Here is a 19,620-nt window from a genome sequence, read left to right on the forward strand (position 1 = left end):
CCCCAGTCAAAGAGAAGCGCAGTGGAGGAGTGAAGATCATATGCCCCAATTTTACCTACTAAGTCACTACTGCTGCTGAGGCAAATTCATTTCTATCCACTATCTGATCTGAGAAGATCGGCTGTTTCTTGTGGAGGTGGTGTGGTTGGGGTGTGAACGTGGCATAGGGTGCAGTGGTAGACAGCGACGAAAGAGTGAGAGACTGCGAGAACAGGGAGGTGTGTAGGCCAGGGTAGGCCTCTAGGGGCAGCAGACACCAGAGGGAGAGAGGGCCACAGTCTCTCATTCTGCCTTTCTTATTCTCTCTTTCTTTCTCCCTCCCTCTCACTCTCTCTCTTTCCATCTCTCTCTCTCTCTCTGTCTCTCTTGTCAGCTGGGCTCTACATGCTTCAGCTCAGACGATGACAGCTCCCGTTAGAGCACAGAGACCAGACCACCCCACTGTAGACCGACACATGCATGTCACACACAAAATGTATATTTATGAATATTATTTCTGTCACTTGACTAGCTCCTGCTCTAACTACTCAATATAATACAAGAGATAATCAACAAGGGGCTATGCGTTCTCTGGAAAATAATGTATGATGTAGAAGGTTCCACGACGCACTAGCCCCGAGTTAATTATCCCACTTATACCAGGGCTATAATTAAGCAATAAAGCATGAGGGAGTGTGGTATATGGCCAATGTACCACAGCTAAGGGCTGTTATTTTGCACGACGCAACACGGAGTGCCTGGATACAGCCATTAGCCGTGGTATATTGGCCATATAACACAAACCCCTGAGGTTCCCTATTGCTATTGCCAACGTAATTAGAACCCTGAAAATACATTTTTGCTCATACCTGTGGTACACGGTCTTATATACCACTGCTTTCAGCCAATCAGCATTCATATAATTTAACATATTTCATTGTCGAAATGTGTTCAACATCCATTTTAAAACAATTATACCTTCCGGTAACCTGCCTCACCCAATGTGATACAGGACCGCTATTATTTTTAGACCTTATAGCCAGAACCACCTAGCCATCAGAAGCTAGCCATCAGTAGCTAACCAGCTAATATAGCTACAAGCTATTTAGTCATTGTTAGCCACTGCTAGCGGCCTTTACCTTCTGCACAGATACCAGCCCTTTTTTTGCCTGGATAATACTTGCAAGCCTACCAGTATCGGACTGTTTCTCCACTACAACACCGGATTCCAGCCGTAAACCCTGGACCATTACTCCTGATCTTCACAGCTAGCTAGCTGCCACCGAGTGACCCAGTACCGAAGCTAGCCCTGAGCCAGACCAGGCCCACCTCCTGGCCTAATCAGTTGTTCACCCGGACTCCACCCAAACACGGCTAGAATCCACTACTCCACCGGATCCTTGCCATAAGCTCTGGACCTTGGCACTGGATCACCGGTGCTACCAAGTGGCTATAGAGGCTAACGCCCCTGCCCCGAAGCTAGCACCAGTTAGCCGTGAGCCAGGCGCATCTCCCGGCTAGCAAACTAAATTACTACAATACCTCTTTCGCCATCTGGCTTGAATCCTTTGTCGACACGGCGCCCCGCCGCACCACCACGACTGGTCTGTCGACGAATACGCCATCTGCTGTGCCTTCAACCGGCCTCTGTCGGACGTCGGAGCAGACGCTTCTACTAGCCCCGGCCTGCTAACGCCATGTCGTCCGCGTGCTAGCGTAGTAGCGACTACTCCGCGGCTTCCCTGTTCCATCTATTGCTGCCCCCTGGACCCTATGATCACTTGGCTACATAGCTGATGCCTGCTGGACTGTCCATTAATCACGGTACTCCATTCTGTTTATTTTTGTTTATCTGTCGGCCCCAGCCGCGAACTCAGGCTATGTGTGTAGTTAACTTACCCTCTCTGCCCATTCATTGCCATTTTACCTGTTGTTGTTGTCTTAGCTGATTAGCTGTTGTTGTTTTACCTGTTGTTGTCTTAGCTAGCTCTCCCAATCAACTCCTGTGATTGCTTTATGCCTCACGTTATGCCTCTCTCAAATGTCAATATGCCTTGTATACTGTTGTTCAGGTTAGTTATCATTGTTTTAGTTTACAATGGAGCCCCTAGTTCCACTCATCATACCTCTGATACCTCCTTTGTCCTACCTCCCAAACATGCGGTGACCTCACCCATTATAACAATTATATCCAGAGATGCAACCTCTCTTATCATCACTCAGTGCCTGGGCTTACCTCCGCTGTACCCGCACCCCACCATATTCCTGTCTGCACATTATGCCCTGAATCTATTCTACCATGCCCAGAAATCTGCTTGTTTTATTCTTTGTCCCCAATGCTCTAGACGACCAGTTTTGACAGCCTTTAGCCGTACCCTCATCCTACTCCTCGTCTTGCCGTGTCTGAATCCTGGCTTAGGAAGGCTACCAAAAATTCTGAGATTTCCATACCCAACTACAACATTTTCCATCAAGATGGAACTGCCAAAGGGGGAGGAGTTAGTCTGCAAAGTTCTGTCATACTTTCCAGGTCAATGCCCAAACAGTTCGAACTTCTAATTTAAAAAATGTATTTCTCCAGAAATAAGTCTCTCACTGTTGCCGCCTGTTATCGACCTCCCCTCCGCTCCCAGCTGTGCCCTGGACACCATATGTGAATTGATCGTCCCCCATGTAGCTTCAGAGTTCGTTCTGTTAGGTGACCTAAACTGGGATATGCTTAACACCCCGGCAGTCCTACAATCTAAGCTAGATGCCCTCAATCTCACACAAATCATCAAGGAACCCACCAGGTACAACCCTAAATCCATAAACATGGGCACCTTCATAGACATTATCCTGACCAACTTGCCCTCCAAATACACCTCTGCTGCTTTCAATCAGGATCTCAACGATCACTTCCTCATTGCCTGTATCCTCTATGGGTCTGTGGTCAAACGACCACCCCTCATCACTGTCAAACACTCCCTAAAACACTTCTGGCCACGACTCCAACACCATCATTAAGTTTGCTGACGACACAACAGTGGTAGGCCTGATCATCGACAATGACGAGACAGCCTATAGGGAGGAGGTCAGAGACCTGGCGGGGTGGTGCCAGAATAACAACCTATCCCTCAATGTAACCAAGACTAAGGAGATGATTGTGGACTACAGGAAAAGGAGCACCGAGCACATCCCCATTGTCATCGACAGGGCTATAGTGGAGCAGGTTGATAGCTTCAAATTCCTTGGTGTCCACATCAACAACAAACTAGATTGGTCCAAACACACCAAGACAGTGGTAAAGAGGGCACGACAAAGCCTATTCCCCCTCAAGAAACTAAAAAGATTTGGCATGGGTCCTGAGATCCTCAAAAGGTTCTACAGCTGCAACATCGAGAGCATCCTAATCGGTCGCATCACTGCCTGGTACGGCAATTGCTCGGCCTCCGACCGCAAGGCACTTCAGAAGGTAGTGCGTACGGCCCAGTACATCACTGGGGAAAAGCTTCCTGCCATCCAGGACCTCTACACGAGGCGGTGTCAGAGGAAGGCCCCAAAGACCCCCAGCCACCCCAGTCATAGACTGTTCTATCTACCGCGTGGCAAGCGGTACCGGAGTGCCAATTCTAGGACAAAAAGGCTTCTTCAAAAAAACAGTTTTTACTCCCAAGCCATAAGACTCCTGAACAGGTAACGAATGATTACCCGGACTATTTGCATTGTGCGCCCCCACCCCTCTTTTACGCTGCTGCTACTCTCTGTTCATCTTATATGCTTAGTCACTTTAACTATACATTCATGTACATACTACCGCAATTGGCCCGACCAACCAGTGCTCCCGCACATTGGCTAACCGGGCTATCTGCATTGTGTCCCACCACCTGCCAACCCCTCTTTTTATGCTTCTGCTACTCTCTGTTCATCATATATGCACAGTCACTTTAACGATACCTACATGTACATACTACCTCAATAAGCCTGACTACAGGTGTCTGTATATAGCATTGCTACTCTTTTTTTCAAATGTCTTTCTACTGTTGTTTTATTTCTTTACTTACCTACACACACACACACCTTTTTTTGGAACCATTGGTTAGAGCCTGTAAGTAAGTATTTCACTGTAATGTTTACAACTGTTGTATTCGGCGCACGTGACAAATAAACTTTGATTTGATTTCTGCAAGCAGGCCTTTCTAATCAACCTGGCCCGGTTATCCTGGAAGGATATTGGCCTCATCCCGTCAGTCGAGGATGCCTGGTCGTTCTTTAAAAGTAATTTCCTCACCATCTTAGATAAGCATGCCCCTTTCAAAAAATGCAGAACTAAGAACAGATATAGCCCTTGGTTCACTCCAGACCTGACTGCCCTTGACCAGCACAAAAACATCCTGTGGCGGACTGCAATAGAATCGAATAGTCCCCGCGATATGCAACTGTTCAGGGAAGTCAGGAACCAATACACACACGCAGTCAGTCAGGAAGCAAATACTAGCTTTCTTAAGCAGAAATTTGCATCCTGTAGCTCTAACTAAAGTTTTGGGACATTGTAAAGTCCATGGAGAACAAGAGCATCTCCTCCCAGCTGCCCACTGCACTGAGGCTAGGTAACATGGTCACCACCGATAAATCCATGATAATCAAATTTCAATAAGCATTTCTCTACGGCTGGCCATGCCTTCCTCCTGGCTACCCCGGCCAACAGCTCCACCCCCCGCAGCTACTCGCCCGAGCCTCCCCAGCTTCTCTTTCACTGAAATCCAGATAGCAGATATTCTGAAAGAGCTGCAAAACCTGGACCCATACAAATCAGCTGGGCTCGACAACCTGGACCCTCTCTTTCTAAAATTATTCCGCCGCCATTGTTGCAACCCCTATTACCAGCCTGTTCAACCTCTCTTTCGTATCGTCCGAGATCCCTAAAGATTGGAAAGCTGCTGCGGTCATCTCCCTCTTCAAAGGGGGTGACACTCTAGACCCAAACTGCCATAGTCCTATATCTATCCTGCCCTGCCTCTCTAAGGTCTTCGAAAGCCAAGTTAATAAACAGATCACTGACCATTTCGAATCCCACCGTACCTTCTCCGCTGTGCAATCCGGTTTCCAAGCCGGTCATGGGTGCACCTCAGCCACCCTCAAGGTACTAAACAATATCATAACCACCATCGATAAAAGACAGTACTGTGCAGCCGTCTTCATAGACCTGGCCAAGGCTTTCGACTCTGTCAATCACCGTATTCTTATCGGCAGGCTCAATAGCCTTGGTTTCTCTAATGACTGCCTCGCCTGGTTCACCAACTACTTTGCAGACAGAGTTCAGTGTGTCAAATCAGAGGGCGTGTTGTCCGGTCCTCTGGCAGTCTCTATGGGGGCGCCACAGGGTTCAATTCTCGGGCCGACTCTTTTCTCTGTATATATCAATGATGTCGCTCTTGCTGCAGGTGATTCCCTGATCCACCTCTACGCAGACGACACCATTCTGTATACTTCTGGCCCTTACTTGGACACTGTGCTAACTAACCTCCAAACAAGTTCAATGACATACAATACTCCTTCTGTGGGTTACAACTGCTCTTAAACGCTAGTAAAACCAAATCCATGCTTTTCAACCGTTCGCTGCCCGCCCCCGCCCGACTAGCATCACCACCCTGAACGGTTCTGACCTAGAATATGTGGACAACTATAAATAGCTAGGTGTCTGGCAAGACTGTAAACTCTCCTTCCAGACTCATATTAAATATCTCCAATCCAAAATCAAATCTAGAATCGGCTTTCTATTTCCAAACAAAGCCTCCTTCACTCACGCCACCAAAGCTCCGCCTTATTTCACCTCACTGGTCACGATAACAACACCCACCCGTAGCACACGTTCCAGCAGGTATATCTCACTGATCATCCCCAAAGCCAACATCTCATTTGGCCGCCTTTCCTTCCAGTTCTCTCCTGCCAGTGACTGGAACGAATTGCAAAAATCGCTGAAGCTGGAGACTTATATTTCGTCCACCAACTTTAAACATCAGCTATCTGAGCAGCTAACTGATTGCTGCAGCTGTACATAGTCCATCTGTAAATAGCCCAGCCAATCTACCTACCTCATCCCCGTACTGTTTTTATTTACTTTTCTGCTCTTTTGCACACCAGTATCTCTACTTGCACATCACCTGCTCATTTATCACTCCAGTGTTAATCTGCTAAAATTGCAATTCTACGCTACTATGGCCTATTTATTGCCTACCTCCTCATGCCTTTTGCAAACACTGTATATAGACTTTCTTTTCTCTACTGTGTCATTGACTTGTTTATTGTGTTATTGGCTTGTTTATTGTTTATTCTATGTTATTCCATGTGTAACTCTGTGTTGTTGTCTGTGTCACACTGCTTTGCTTTATCATGGCCAGGTCACAGTTGTAAATGAGAACGTGTTCTCAACTAGCCTACCTGGTTAAATAAAGGTAAAATTAAAACATGTAAAAGTAGCTAGCAATTTTATTATTCTATATTTTTGTTGCCCTTTTTCTCCCCAATTTCGTGGTATCCAATTGTCCCATCGCTGCAACTCCCGTACGGACTCGGGAGAGGCGAAGGTCGAGAGCCGTGCGTGTCCCCCGAAACACAACCCAGACTTGAACCAGGATCTCTGCTTAGACCACTGCGCCACTCGGGAGGCAGCTAGCAAGTTTACTTGATAACCAAACAAACAGTCTTGCTAGTTTAGCTCACAGCTTAGCTAACCAAACCATCAGCTTGCTAAATCAAATCAAATCAAATTTTATTTGTCACATACACATGGTTAGCAGATGTTAATGCGAGTGTAGCGAAATGCTTGTGCTTCTAGTTCCGACAATGCAGTAATAACGAACAAGTAATCTAACTAACAATTCCAAAAAAAAACTACTGTCTTATACACAGTGTAAGGGGATAAAGAATATGTACATAAGGATATATGAATGAGTGATGGTACAGAGCAGCATAGGCAAGATACAGTAGATGATATCGAGTACAGTATATACATATGAGATGAGTATGTAAACCAAGTGGCATAGTTAAAGTGGCTAGTGATACATGTATTACATAAGGATGCAGTCGATGATATAGAGTACAGTATCTACGTATGCATATGAGATGAATAATGTAGGGTAAGTAACATTATATAAGGTAGCATTGTTTAAAGTGGCTAGTGATATATTTACATCATTTCCCATCAATTCCCATTATTAAAGTGGCTGGAGTAGAGTCAGTGTCATTGACAGTGTGTTGGCAGTAGCCACTCAATGTTAGTGGTGGCTGTTTAACAGTCTGATGGCCTTGAGATAGAAGCTGTTTTTCAGTCTCTCGGTCCCAGCTTTGATGCACCTGTACTGACCTCGCCTTCTGGATGACAGCGGGGTGAACAGGCAGTGGCTCGGGTGGTTGATGTCCTTGATGATCTTTATGGCCTTCCTGTAGCATCGGGTGGTGTAGGTGTCCTGGAGGGCAGGTAGTTTGCCCCCGGTGATGCGTTGTGCAGACCTCACTACCCTCTGGAGAGCCTTACGGTTGAGGGCGGTGCAGTTGCCATACCAGGCGGTGATACAGCCCGCCAGGATGCTCTCAATTGTGCATCTGTAGAAGTTTGTGAGTGCTTTTGGTGACAAGCCGAATTTCTTCAGCCTCCTGAGGTTGAAGAGGCGCTGCTGCGCCTTCCTCACGATGCTGTCTGTGTGAGTGGACCAATTCAGTTTGTCTGTGATGTGTATGCCGAGGAACTTAAAACTTGCTACCCTCTCCACTACTGTTCCATCGATGTGGATGGGGGGTGTTCCCTCTGCTGTTTCCTGAAGTCCACAATCATCTCCTTAGTTTTGTTGACGTTGAGTGTGAGGTTATTTTCCTGACACCACACTCCGAGGGCCCTCACCTCCTCCCTGTAGGCTGTCTCGTCGTTGTTGGTAATCAAGCCTACCACTGTTGTGTCGTCCGCAAACTTGATGATTGAGTTGGAGGCGTGCGTGGCCACGCAGTCGTGGGTGAACAGGGAGTACAGGAGAGGGCTCAGAACGCACCCTTGTGGGGCCCCAGTGTTGAGGATCAGCGGGGAGGAGATGTTGTTGCCTACCCTCACCACCTGGGGGCGGCCCGTCAGGAAGTCCAGAACCCAGTTGCACAGGGCGGGGTCGAGACCCAGGGTCTCGAGCTTGATGACGAGCTTGGAGGGTACTATGGTGTTGAATGCCGAGCTGTAGTCGATGAACAGCATTCTCACATAGGTATTCCTCTTGTCCAGATGGGTTAGGGCAGTGTGCAGTGTGGTTGAGATTGCATCGTCTGTGGACCTATTTGGGCGGTAAGCAAATTGGAGTGGGTCTAGGGTGTCAGGTAGGGTGGAGGTGATATGGTCCTTGACTAGTCTCTCAAAGCACTTCATGATGACGGATGTGAGTGCTACGGGGCGGTAGTCGTTTAGCTCAGTTACCTTAGCTTTCTTGGGAACAGGAACAATGGTGGCCCTCTTGAAGCATGTGGGAACAGCAGACTGGTATAGGGATTGATTGAATATGTCTGTAAACACACCGGCCAGCTGGTCTGCGCATGCTCTGAGGGCGCGGCTGGGGATGCCGTCTGGGCCTGCAGCCTTGCGAGGGTTAACACGTTTAAATGTCTTACTCACTTCGGCTGCAGTGAAGGAGAGACCGCATGTTTCCGTTGCAGGCCGTGTCAGTGGCACTGTATTGTCCTCAAAGCGGGCAAAAAAGTTATTTAGTCTGCCTGGGAGCAAGACATCCTGGTCCGTGACTGGGCTGGGTTTCTTCCTGTAGTCCGTGATTGACTGTAGACCCTGCCACATGCCTCTTGTGTCTTCTACTTTGTCTCTGTACTGGCGCTTAGCTTGTTTGATAGCCTTGCGGAGGGAATAGCTGCACTGTTTGTATTCAGCCATGTTACCAGACACCTTGCCCTGATTAAAAGCAGTGGTTCGTGCCTTCAGTTTCACACGAATGCTGCCATCAATCCAAGGTTTCTGGTTAGGGAATGTTTTAATCGTTGCTATGGGAACGACATCTTCAACGCACGTTCTAATGAACTCGCACACCGAATCAGCGTATTCGTCAATGTTGTTGTCTGACGCAATACGAAACATCTCCCAGTCCACGTGATGGAAGCAGTCTTGGAGTGTGGAGTCAGCTTGGTCAGACCAGCGTTGGACAGACCTCAGCGTGGGAGCTTCTTGTTTTAGTTTCTGTCTGTAGGCAGGGATCAACAAAATGGAGTCGTGGTCAGCTTTTCCGAAAGGGGGGCGGGGCAGGGCCTTATATGCGTCGCGGAAGTTAGAGTAACAATGATCCAGGGTCTTTCCACCCCTGGTTGCGCAATCGATATGCTGATAAAATTTAGGGAGTCTTGTTTTCAGATTAGCCTTGTTAAAATCCCCAGCTACAATGAATGCAGCCTCCAGATAAATCGTTTCCAGTTTGCAGAGAGTTAAATAAAGTTCGTTCAGAGCCATCGATGTGTCTGCTTGGGGGGGGATATATACGGCTGTGATTATAATCGAAGAGAATTCTCTTGGTAGATAATGCGGTCTACATTTGATTGTGAGGAATTCTAAATCAGGTGAACAGAAGGATTTGAGTTCCTGTATGTTTCTGTCATCACACCATGTCACGTTAGTCATAAGGCATACGCCCCCACCCCTCTTCTTACCAGAAAGATGTTCGTTTCTGTCCGCGCGATGCGTGGAGAAACCCGCTGGCTGCACCGCTTCGGATTGCGTCTCTCCAGTTAGCCATGTTTCCGTGAAGCAGAGAACGTTGCAGTCTCTGATGTCCCTCTGGAATGCTACCCTTGCTCGGATTTCATCAACCTTGTTGTCAAGAGACTGGACATTGGCGAGAAGAATGCTAGGGAGTGGTGCACGATGTGCCCGTCTCCGGAGTCTGACCAGAAGACCGCTTCGTTTCCCTCTTTTTCTGAGTCGTTTTTCGGGTCGCTGCATGTAATCCACTCCGTTACACTGGTTGTAAGGCAGAACACAGGATCCGCATCGCGAAAAACATATTCTTGGTCGTACTGATGGTGAGTTGACGCTGATCTTATATTCAGTAGTTCTTCTCGGCTGTATGTAATGAAACCTAAGATGACCTGGGGTACTAGTGTAAGAAATAACACGTAAAAAAACAAAAAACTGCATAGTTTCCTAGGAACGCGAAGCGAGGCGGCCATCTCTGTCGGCGCCGGAAGTCGATAATTTTGCCGATAATGCTTTCAATTCAACTTTCGCTTTCAAAAGCAGCTCAAGCATAGAACATGTAAGTTTCGTTTTAGAGAATTTAGCAGTACATCCAACCGGAACTCACAACCGCAGACCACATGTAACCACGCCAGCCCAGGACCTCCACATCCGGCTTCTTCACCTGCGGGATTGTCTGAGATCAGCCACCCGGACAGCTGATAAAACTGAGGAGTATTTCTGTCTGTAATAAAGCCCTTTTGTGGGCAAAAACTCATTCTGATTGGCTGGCCCTGGCTCCCCAGTGGGTGGACCTATGCCCACCCAGGGCCGCACTCCTGCCCAGTCATGTGAAATCCATAGATTAGGGCCTAATGAATTTATTTCAATTAACTGATTTCCTTATTTGAACTGTAACTCAGTGAAATTGTTGCATGTTGCCTTTTATATTTTTGTTCAGTATAGAAATTAAGGTCCTATTTACCACTTTTTCTCCCCAATTTCGTGATATCCAATTCATAGTTAGTCTTATACCATCACTGCAACTCCCATGCGGTCTCAGGAGAGGCGAAGAGCATTGTAGTGGCTGCATCATGTTATGGGTATGCTTGTGAGTAGAGCTAAGCACAGGGGAATTCCTAAAGGAAAACCTGGTTATCTGCTTTCCAGCAGACACTGGGAGAGAAACTCAAATCCAATTTAATTTCACTTTACCGTGAAATGCTTACTTACGAGCCCATGGTTAGCAGATGTTAATGCGAGTGTAGCGAAATGCTTGTGCTTCTAGTTCCGACAGTACCGTAATATCTAACAAGTAATCTAACAAATTCACAACAACTACCTTATACACACATGTAAAGGGATGAATAAGAATATGTACATATAAATATATGGATGAGCGATGGCCGTGCGGCATAGGCAAGATGCAGTAGTAGATGGTATAGAATACAGTATATACATATGAGATGAGTAATGTAGGATATGTAGACATTATTAAAGTGGCGTTATTTCAAGTGACTAGTGATACTTTAATTAAATCCTCATATTAAATGTAATAAAGTGGTAAGAGATTTGAGTCTGCATGTTGGCAGCAGCCACTCTAAGTTAGTGATGGCTGTTTAACAGTCTGATGGCCTTGAGATAGAAGCTGTTTTTCAGTCTCTCGGTCCCAGTTTTGATGCACCTGTACTGACCTCACCTTCTGGATGATAGCGGGGTGAACAGGCAGTGGCTCGGGTAGTTTTTGTCCTTGATCTTTTTGGCCTTCCTGTGACATCGGGTGTTGAAAAATACCAGTCTCATCGTCAACAGTGAAGAGGCGACTCTGGGATGCTGGCATTCTAGGCAGAGTTGCAAAGAAAAAGCCATATCTCAGACTGGCCAATAAAAAGAAAAAATTAAGATGGGCAAAATAACACTGACACTGGACAGAGGAACTCTGCCTAGAAGGCCAGCATCCCGGAGTCGCCGCTTCGCTGTTGACGTTGAGACTGGTGCACCCAAAATTAGTACCGGATCCTATTTCAGTCCATGTCGAGCACTGATAAGAAGCCTACTTTATGAAGTTTCCACTGGATCAGAGCATAACATTTTTCCCTTACACGCTGTGGTTATCGAAAGGGAGAGTTGGAAAGTTTTTTCAAATACATTAAGGAACTAGTAGAAAGAGGAGGAAGGGAAGCGCTACTACGGTACACAATAGTACAATTTGGTAGACAGAAGGTGCTCTTTGGTAAAAGGGGTGAATTGGACATCAAAAAGAAAGGAGGACCAAGGCACTCTTCATATAATTAAGTAAAATGCCTTTATTTGTATGGAATGTTCAATAGAAACAACATTTTAAAAAATCCGAAGCGTTTCTGCACTATTGTAAACTATTGTAATTCTCAATGGACGTAAAAACAGACTGTTTGCTTGCTGTTTTGAGGTGAAGAAAACATTAATTTGAGAAGCTCCACACGTCATTCGTGGGGGTCCGTTAAGGCAATCACAAACACTATCAGATCCCCAAATAGGCACATTATACGCCTACATTTGCGCGCAGGCCTACTTCTATGCGTGCGCGTCCTTACTCAACATTGACAGGAGCGCTCCAAACAAAATACAATAACTAAATTGGCAGAACTCGTAAATGGAATTAAATAAACCACAAGTTTTTTTTCTCACAAGTGTAGAATAGGTTGTGCGCTCTGCAAACAATGTGTCCACTCCGACAATGAGAACAGGAAGACTGTAATAATAATATTGAATGCATTAAAATAAATTACCGTAACCAAAGTAAAAAACATTGTAGATAAAACAATTTATAGGAGTTAACGGTCATGTACTATTGGTGATATATGTATTAGGGAATTGATATACACTCACAATCAAACGCAAAAAAATTACACAATGAAGTTATGAAGCAATGAATGTGCACAAAATGGCGGGAGATAGCGCATTCTGGAGTGAGAAGTGCATCTGGGCACATGGTCAATCTGACCTGTGCATTGGCCGTGCAGCATTTACGGTGATATGGCCTCAGCAGAAGTCAGGGCATTCCTACTTATTGTGTTTCGCGGAGCAGTGCAGAGCTGTTGTCAAGAAAGTGATTTTGAGTTTGTGTTTATGTACCGCCCCCACCTACCGTCAACCAATTCGGGAGGGGCATGGATATGCTCGATTTGGCCTCTGCATGCCTCTGGAGGCTCCGCAATTGCTTCACACCCTCCATATGAGGCCTCCTACCACATTTTTGAATCAAGCATACATTGTATTTTAGTCTAGGCCTCCACAATGGATTAGTTCACTGAGATGGGCGCAAATATATACAGTACCAGTCAAAAGTTTGAACACACCTACTCATTCCAAGGTTTTTCTTTATTTTTACTATTTTTTTTGTAGTATAATAGTGAAGACATCGAACTATGAAATAACACGTGGAATCATGTAGCAACAAATCGAGAAATATTTGAGATTCTTTAAAGTAGCCACCCTTTATCTTGATGAAAGTTTTGCACACTTGGCATTCTCTCAACCAGCTTCATGAGGTAGTCACCTGGAATGCATTTTGACTAAAAGGTGTGCCTTGTTTGAAGTCAATTTGTGGAATTTCTTTCCTTCTTAATGCGTTTGAGCCAATCACTTGTGCAAGGTAGGTGTGGTATACAGAAGATAGCCCTATTTGGTAAAAGACCAAGTCCGTATTATGGCAAAAACAGCTCAAATAAACAAAGAGAAATGACAGTCCATCATTACTTTAAGATATGAAGGTCAGTCAATCCGGAAAATGTAAATAATCTTTCAAGTTTCTTCAAGTGCTGTTGCAAAAACCATGAAGTGCTATTATGAAACTGGCTCTCATGAGGACCGCCACAGGAAAGGAAGACCCACCTCTGCTGCAGAGGATAAGTTCATTAGAGTTACCAGCCTCAGAAATTGCAGCCCAAATACAGGTAAGACACATCTCAACATCAACTGTTCAGAGGAGATTGCGTGAATCAGGCCTTCATGGTGGATTTCCTGCCAAGAAACCACTACTAAAGGACACACATAATAAGAAGAGACTTTCTTGCGCCAAGAAACACGATCAATGGACATTAGACTAGTGGAAATCTGTCTTTGGTCTGATGAGTCCCAATGTTTTGCAAATAAATTCATTGAAAATCCTACAATGTGATTTTCTGGATTTTTTTTCTCATTTTGTCTGTCATAGTTGTAGTGTACCTATGATCAAAATTACAGGCCTTTCTCATCTTTTTAAGTGGGAGAACTTGCACAATTGGTGGCTGACTAAATTGCCTCACTGTATATACACTACCGTTCAAAAGTTTGGGGTCACTTAGAATGTTATTGTTTTTGAAAGAAAAGCTAACATTTTTGTCAATTAAAATAACATCAGAAATACAGTGTAGACATTTTTAGTGTTGGAAATTACTTTTGTAGCTGGAAACGGCTGATGTTTTTTTAATGGAATATCTACATAGGCTTACAGAGGCCCATTATCAGCAACTGTCACTCCTGTGTTCCAATGGCACATTGTTTTAGCTAATCCAAGTTTATAATTTTAGAAGGCTAATTGATCATTAGAAAACCCTTTTGCAATTATGTTAGCACAGCTGAAAACTGATTTATGAAGCCATAAAACTGGCCTTCTTTAGATTAGTTGAGTATCTGGGAAATCAGCATTTGTGGGTTCGATTACAGGCTCAAAATGGCCAGAAACAAAGGACTTTGTTATGAAACTAGACAGTCTATTCTTGTTCTGAGAAATGAAGGCTGTTCCATGTGAGAAGTTGCCAAGAAACTGAAGATCTCGTACAATGCTGTGTACTACTCCCTTCACAGAACATCACAAACTGGCTCTAACCAGAATTGAAAAAGGAGTGGGAGGCCCCAGTGCACAACTGAGCAAGAGGACAAGTACATTAGAGTGCCTAGTTTGAGAAACAGACGCCTCACAAGTCCTCAACTGGCAGCTTCATTAAATAGTACCCGCAAAACACCAGTCTCAACGTCAACAGTGAAGAGGCGGCTCCGGGATGCTGGCCTTCTAGGCCCCAAGAACTACCTAGAGCTGGCCGTCCTGCCAACCTGAGCAATCGGGGGAGAGGGCCTTGATCAGGGAGGTGACCCAGAACCTGACTGTCACTGACAGAGCTCCAGAGTTCCTTTGTGGAGATGGGAGAACCTTCCAGAAGGACAACCATCTCTGCAGCGCTCCACCAATTAGGGCCTTTATGGTAGAGTGGCCAGACGGAAGCCACTCCTCCGTAAAAGGCACATGACAGCCCGCAGAGTATTTTGTGTAGCTTACTTAGTTCTCGTGTTATTATTTCTTATTTTTATTTATTGTGTTTTTGTTCTACCTTATGTTATTTGTAGTACTACATTGATATTGATTACTGCATTGTTTGGTTTTGAGCTTGCTAGAAATGTATTTCACTCTACTTGTGCACGTGACATAAAAACTTGAAGCTTGAAAATAATAGTGAGTAGTTAGAGCAGGAGTGAGTCAAGTGAGATAGGCATTTATACCGTGGCATTGTTGAATACTCATTTCTAATTTGCCTGAAGGGCACACTAGAGCGTGCAATATTTAAGTGATATTGCCCGAGAAGCCAGTGTCTCGGTCCGGCAAACCGTGCTAATATATCCTCCGAACACCGGCTTCGAAGGCGTTATCACTTTTATACAACGGGTTACCAATATATTCTGGCCGTCATGCGTTCTCCCGGTTCGGTTGCCAAAGATGCGACGCAGTTGTTAAGTATTTTTGTTGCAAGTCTATGGACGCGTTCATTCTAAATGTTCCGTTTCCATGATGGCTTAGCCTCAGTTGGCTAGCTACCAAGCAAACACAGTCACGGCTAGCTACCAAGCAAACACAGTCACGGCTAGCTACCAAGCAAACACAGTCACGGCTAGCTACCAAGCAAACACAGTCACGGCAAACAGTGCAGCCAGAATAACAGCAAAGTAGCTTCATTTGCATTTTCTAGTGATTTTGGGTGGGATACATCCATAACGAGCTAATGATGTGCAATTTCGCCTGGCATAGAACATTTGCTCTCTTGCCAGGCCACTGTTCAGAAGAGATGGCCAACTACACAGCTAACATAATGACTTCAAGCTGGAATGACCGCAAATTATCTGTATTTCTGTGTTTTTATATTCACATTTCTTTGTATAGATCCATTAAAATGATGCTAATTCATGATTTCGACTGGCTGAGAAGAGCTGCCAGCCTGTCTGTCGTCCTGACTCCCGACACATTCATTACTATGGGACAGCTGGATATCGAATTTCAATATTGAAACAATGTTGAAAATGTCTGCGAGACAGACCGCAAGGTTATTACAAATCTCCGCTGTTGAAAACTCAATGTTAGTCTAAAACAAATGGGTGATCATGTCTAGATGCTTTTTACAGTGTAGATCTAGTATATACATTGCCTGGCTGAGCTGATGAGACAATGGATTTAGCCAGTGGTAACTTGTGAAATAGACACTGGCTGGAATGCGGTTTTAACCAATCAGCATTCAGGATATGACCCACTCGTTGTGTAATGCACGGTATTATTCAATGGCTAGGAAATTAATTCTTATATGTTCTTTGTTTGAGCAGCTTTTGGAAGCAAAAGTTGAATTGAAAACTTTACTGGTGTTGTTGAATTCGATTTTCATAATAGCATGCAAGGACTGATGGTTTGGGGGCTAAGATAGCAAGTCTGTTTGGTTGGTTACCAAGGTAACTATTGTAGCTATCTATGCTGAACAAAAATATAAATGCAACATGCAACAATTTCAATGGTTTTACTGAGCTACAGTTCATATAAGGAAAGCAGTCAATTGAAACATTTTATTAGGCCCTAATCTATGGATTTCACATGACTGGGCAAGCGGCGCAGCCATGGGTGGGCATGGGAGGGCATAGGCCCACCCACTTGGGAGTCAGGCCCAGGCATTCAGAATTTGTTTTTCACCACAAAAGGGCTTTATTACAGACCGAAATACTCCTCAGTTTCATCAGCTGTCCGGGTAGCTGATCTCAGACAATCTGCAGATGAAGAAGCCAGATGTGGAGGTCCTGGACTGGTGTGGTTACACGTGGTGTGAGGCCGGTTGGACGTACTACCAAATTCTCTAAAACGAAGTTGGAGGAGGCTTATGGTAGAAAAATTAACATTCCATTATCTTGCAACAGCTCTGGTGGACATTCCTGCAGTCCAGCATGCTAATTGCATATTCCCTCAAATCTTGAGACATCTGTGGCATTGTGTTGTGTGACAAAACTGCACATTTTAGAGTGGCCTTTCGTTGTCCCCAGCACAAGGTGCACCTGTGTAATGATCATGCTGTTTAAGCAGCTGTCAGGTGGATGGATTATCTTGGCAAAGGAGAATTGCAGACTAACAGGGATGGAAACAAATTAAGCGTTATGTGCCAATGGAACATTTCTGGGATCTTTTATTTCAGCTCATGAAACATGGGACCAACACTTTACATGTTGCGTTTTATATTTTTGTTCAATATAGTAAACTTACTAGCTACTTCAGTGGATATTGAACACATTTCTAGCGGCATATTTATAGTGGTATATCCGTTAAATTATACCCCATGGCTTGTGTGATAATTAACTCTGAGCTCTATGTGTTCTCTGGTAAATAAGGAAACTCCGTAGAAGGTTAGTGCCACTCCGCTGGCGCGTCGTGCAACACACCTTCCACGTCATGGATTATTTTCCATAGAACGCACAGGTTGATGATTCCTTACGTATATCACAGGACACTAAGGAAATGTATTTGAATGAAAGTACCTACAGGGATCTAGCTGCAGCAGTTTTTTTTTTAACCCACTTCAGGTGTCTAACACTGACTTTGTCTCCTGTCCACTGCAGCCAGTGAGAGTCGCGTAGTGACGTGTGGGGCTGTATGGAGGATGCCCCCAGAGTGGGAGTCAGGGAGCCACGAGTCCCCAGACGATCCCCACAACTCCCACAACCCCCAGAATCTGGAACTCCTTTGTCACCTTGACAACAGCGCCCATGGCAACACCTCCAGGTAGGCTGCTCTCAGACTGTAGCCTACAGCTACAATACTGTATACAACACAACACAGTCATATCAATTCAAACCTGAAACTATTGGGCTTCCACGACCTGCTGTTTCGATACTTTTCTCTGCTATTTTCTCCTGTGTTCTCTTTCCCCTTGTTCTCTGTTCCTCTATCTCATCTTCTCTCCTCCCCCTCTGTCTCTCTCCCCTCCTCCATTTGACTCCATCTCTGTGTATTTTGTCTTTCTAAATCTATGGTCCTGCCTCTCACCATTTATACCCCTATACCCGCTTATCTTCCTCTATCTTTAAATCGTTCTATCTCTCATTCGCCCTCTTCATCTCGTTGTTATCTCCCTCTGTCACTTGCCCCGTCTCTCTCTTTCTCATGTACTACTGAAGTGTATCCTGGTCTATACTTTACAATACTGTGTTGAGTGACCTACATATCCCAGGGTTCAGCCACTGCTCAGGCCTTTGTCTTATACTTAGCTGTATACACTACATTCATCATCCATTTATGGTGCAGGAAGATAACATCAATACTCGTCCCTTTTTAGACTTCAGTAGCTGCCTCATCCCTTTGGAAGGAAGATTGCATTTTGGCTTTCTAAATTAAATTCCCCATTTCCATTTTAAAAAACTTCCCTGAGCAGTATTTAAAAATATATATATATATTTTAGAGGCTGCAATTGACTTTGTGCATGTGTGTGTGTGTGCAATAGCCTTCAGTTGAGTGAGTGAGGTGGGGCTCTGTGGTGGAGATTGATGGTTCTGCTGTCTGCCATTCTGACACCTCCAGAGCTGCAACACTCTCAAGGGCATGATAGTGTGTCTGTGTGTGTGTTCTGTGAGTCTTGCAGCCTTCGCTTTGTTGTATTGGCTCTGAGAGATGGATGGCTTTGGTTTGGTGCCCACCTCGTCCATCTCTTTCAGGCTGCAACCCCCGCCGTCTCTGACTACGCTGGCAGGAGCACAGCAACCAGCAGAGGGTGTGTTTGTGTGTGTGACTATGTGCTTGTTTAAGTGTGTGAGAGAAGGAGTACATGAGTGTCTGTATGTACATACGGTATATTATCAACAGGGCTCTCAGCGGTGAGGATATACTGCCAAATGTAGTGTATTTCAAGGAGAAATAGACTCAGAAGGAGCACAGGAAGCTGTTTTTAATGTACTGTATGAGAGTCTGAGTGGGTTCAGATCACTTATTAACTTCCTTCCTGTATGTATGTATGTACGTCCTTTATGCCTTTTATGGCTGTACCTCAGTCCCTCCTCAGCCTTGCCGGACTAACATTTGGGATAGTGTCATGTTGTGAAGCGTGGCTGGAATGAAGAAGCAGACCCACAAACAGTAGTACTCTGGCATGGCTACATTTCTCTCCCCATGCTTTGGGGAGCCAAGCGCCTCTTTTCGATTTGGAGCAGCACCAGGCTCAGGAATCAATTCCCATTGAGCGATTAGGACTAATCATGGCTTGGCTGGGCACCATGAGGAATCATGAAGCTCAACAGGCACACTGTTTTATTTCTTCACGGGAGGGTGTGACGGGAGGGGGGTAAGCGTGTGTGTCTGTGAGCGTGTGTGTAGCCTTTGTGTACAGGGGTGTGTGTATGCCTGTATGTGTGTTGGGGGGGGTCCTGGTGATCACAGTGCACAGTGTATGATTTGCACTCAAAGGGACTGTTAGTCAATCAATGTTAGCCCAATGGGATCTCAGGCAGCCACACAGTCATATGCAAGCCAGTCAATACTGTCAGTAATGTTAGGGGCCGTGGAGATCAGTATTCTAACACACCTTCAATTGGACACAAACTCTGCTTGGCTGAATAATCCTTTCTCTACACACACACGTGCCCACACACACACACTTTTTAAATTGCCCATATTTTGTCCTTCTTAGTTCCTTTCTCTCTT

The 19,620-nt window shown here is 45.2% G+C and overlaps 1 protein-coding gene across 2 annotated transcripts in view; it reads left to right on the forward strand.

Annotated features, from left to right (window-relative positions):
- eipr1 (EARP complex and GARP complex interacting protein 1) overlaps positions 1-19,620 on the forward strand; it is an 81,324-nt gene that overhangs the window by 19,481 nt on the left and 42,223 nt on the right. For both annotated transcript variants that reach the window (XM_024429874.2, XM_042325470.1), the window contains one exon: positions 17,546-17,708. In XM_024429874.2, coding sequence (XP_024285642.2) covers positions 17,546-17,708 — 163 coding nt within the window. The remainder of the gene's footprint in view (positions 1-17,545; positions 17,709-19,620) is intronic.

The sequence above is a fragment of the Oncorhynchus tshawytscha genome, linkage group LG08 (genome assembly GCF_018296145.1).
Source record: "Oncorhynchus tshawytscha isolate Ot180627B linkage group LG08, Otsh_v2.0, whole genome shotgun sequence".
In the NCBI taxonomy this organism is placed as follows: domain Eukaryota; kingdom Metazoa; phylum Chordata; class Actinopteri; order Salmoniformes; family Salmonidae; genus Oncorhynchus; species Oncorhynchus tshawytscha.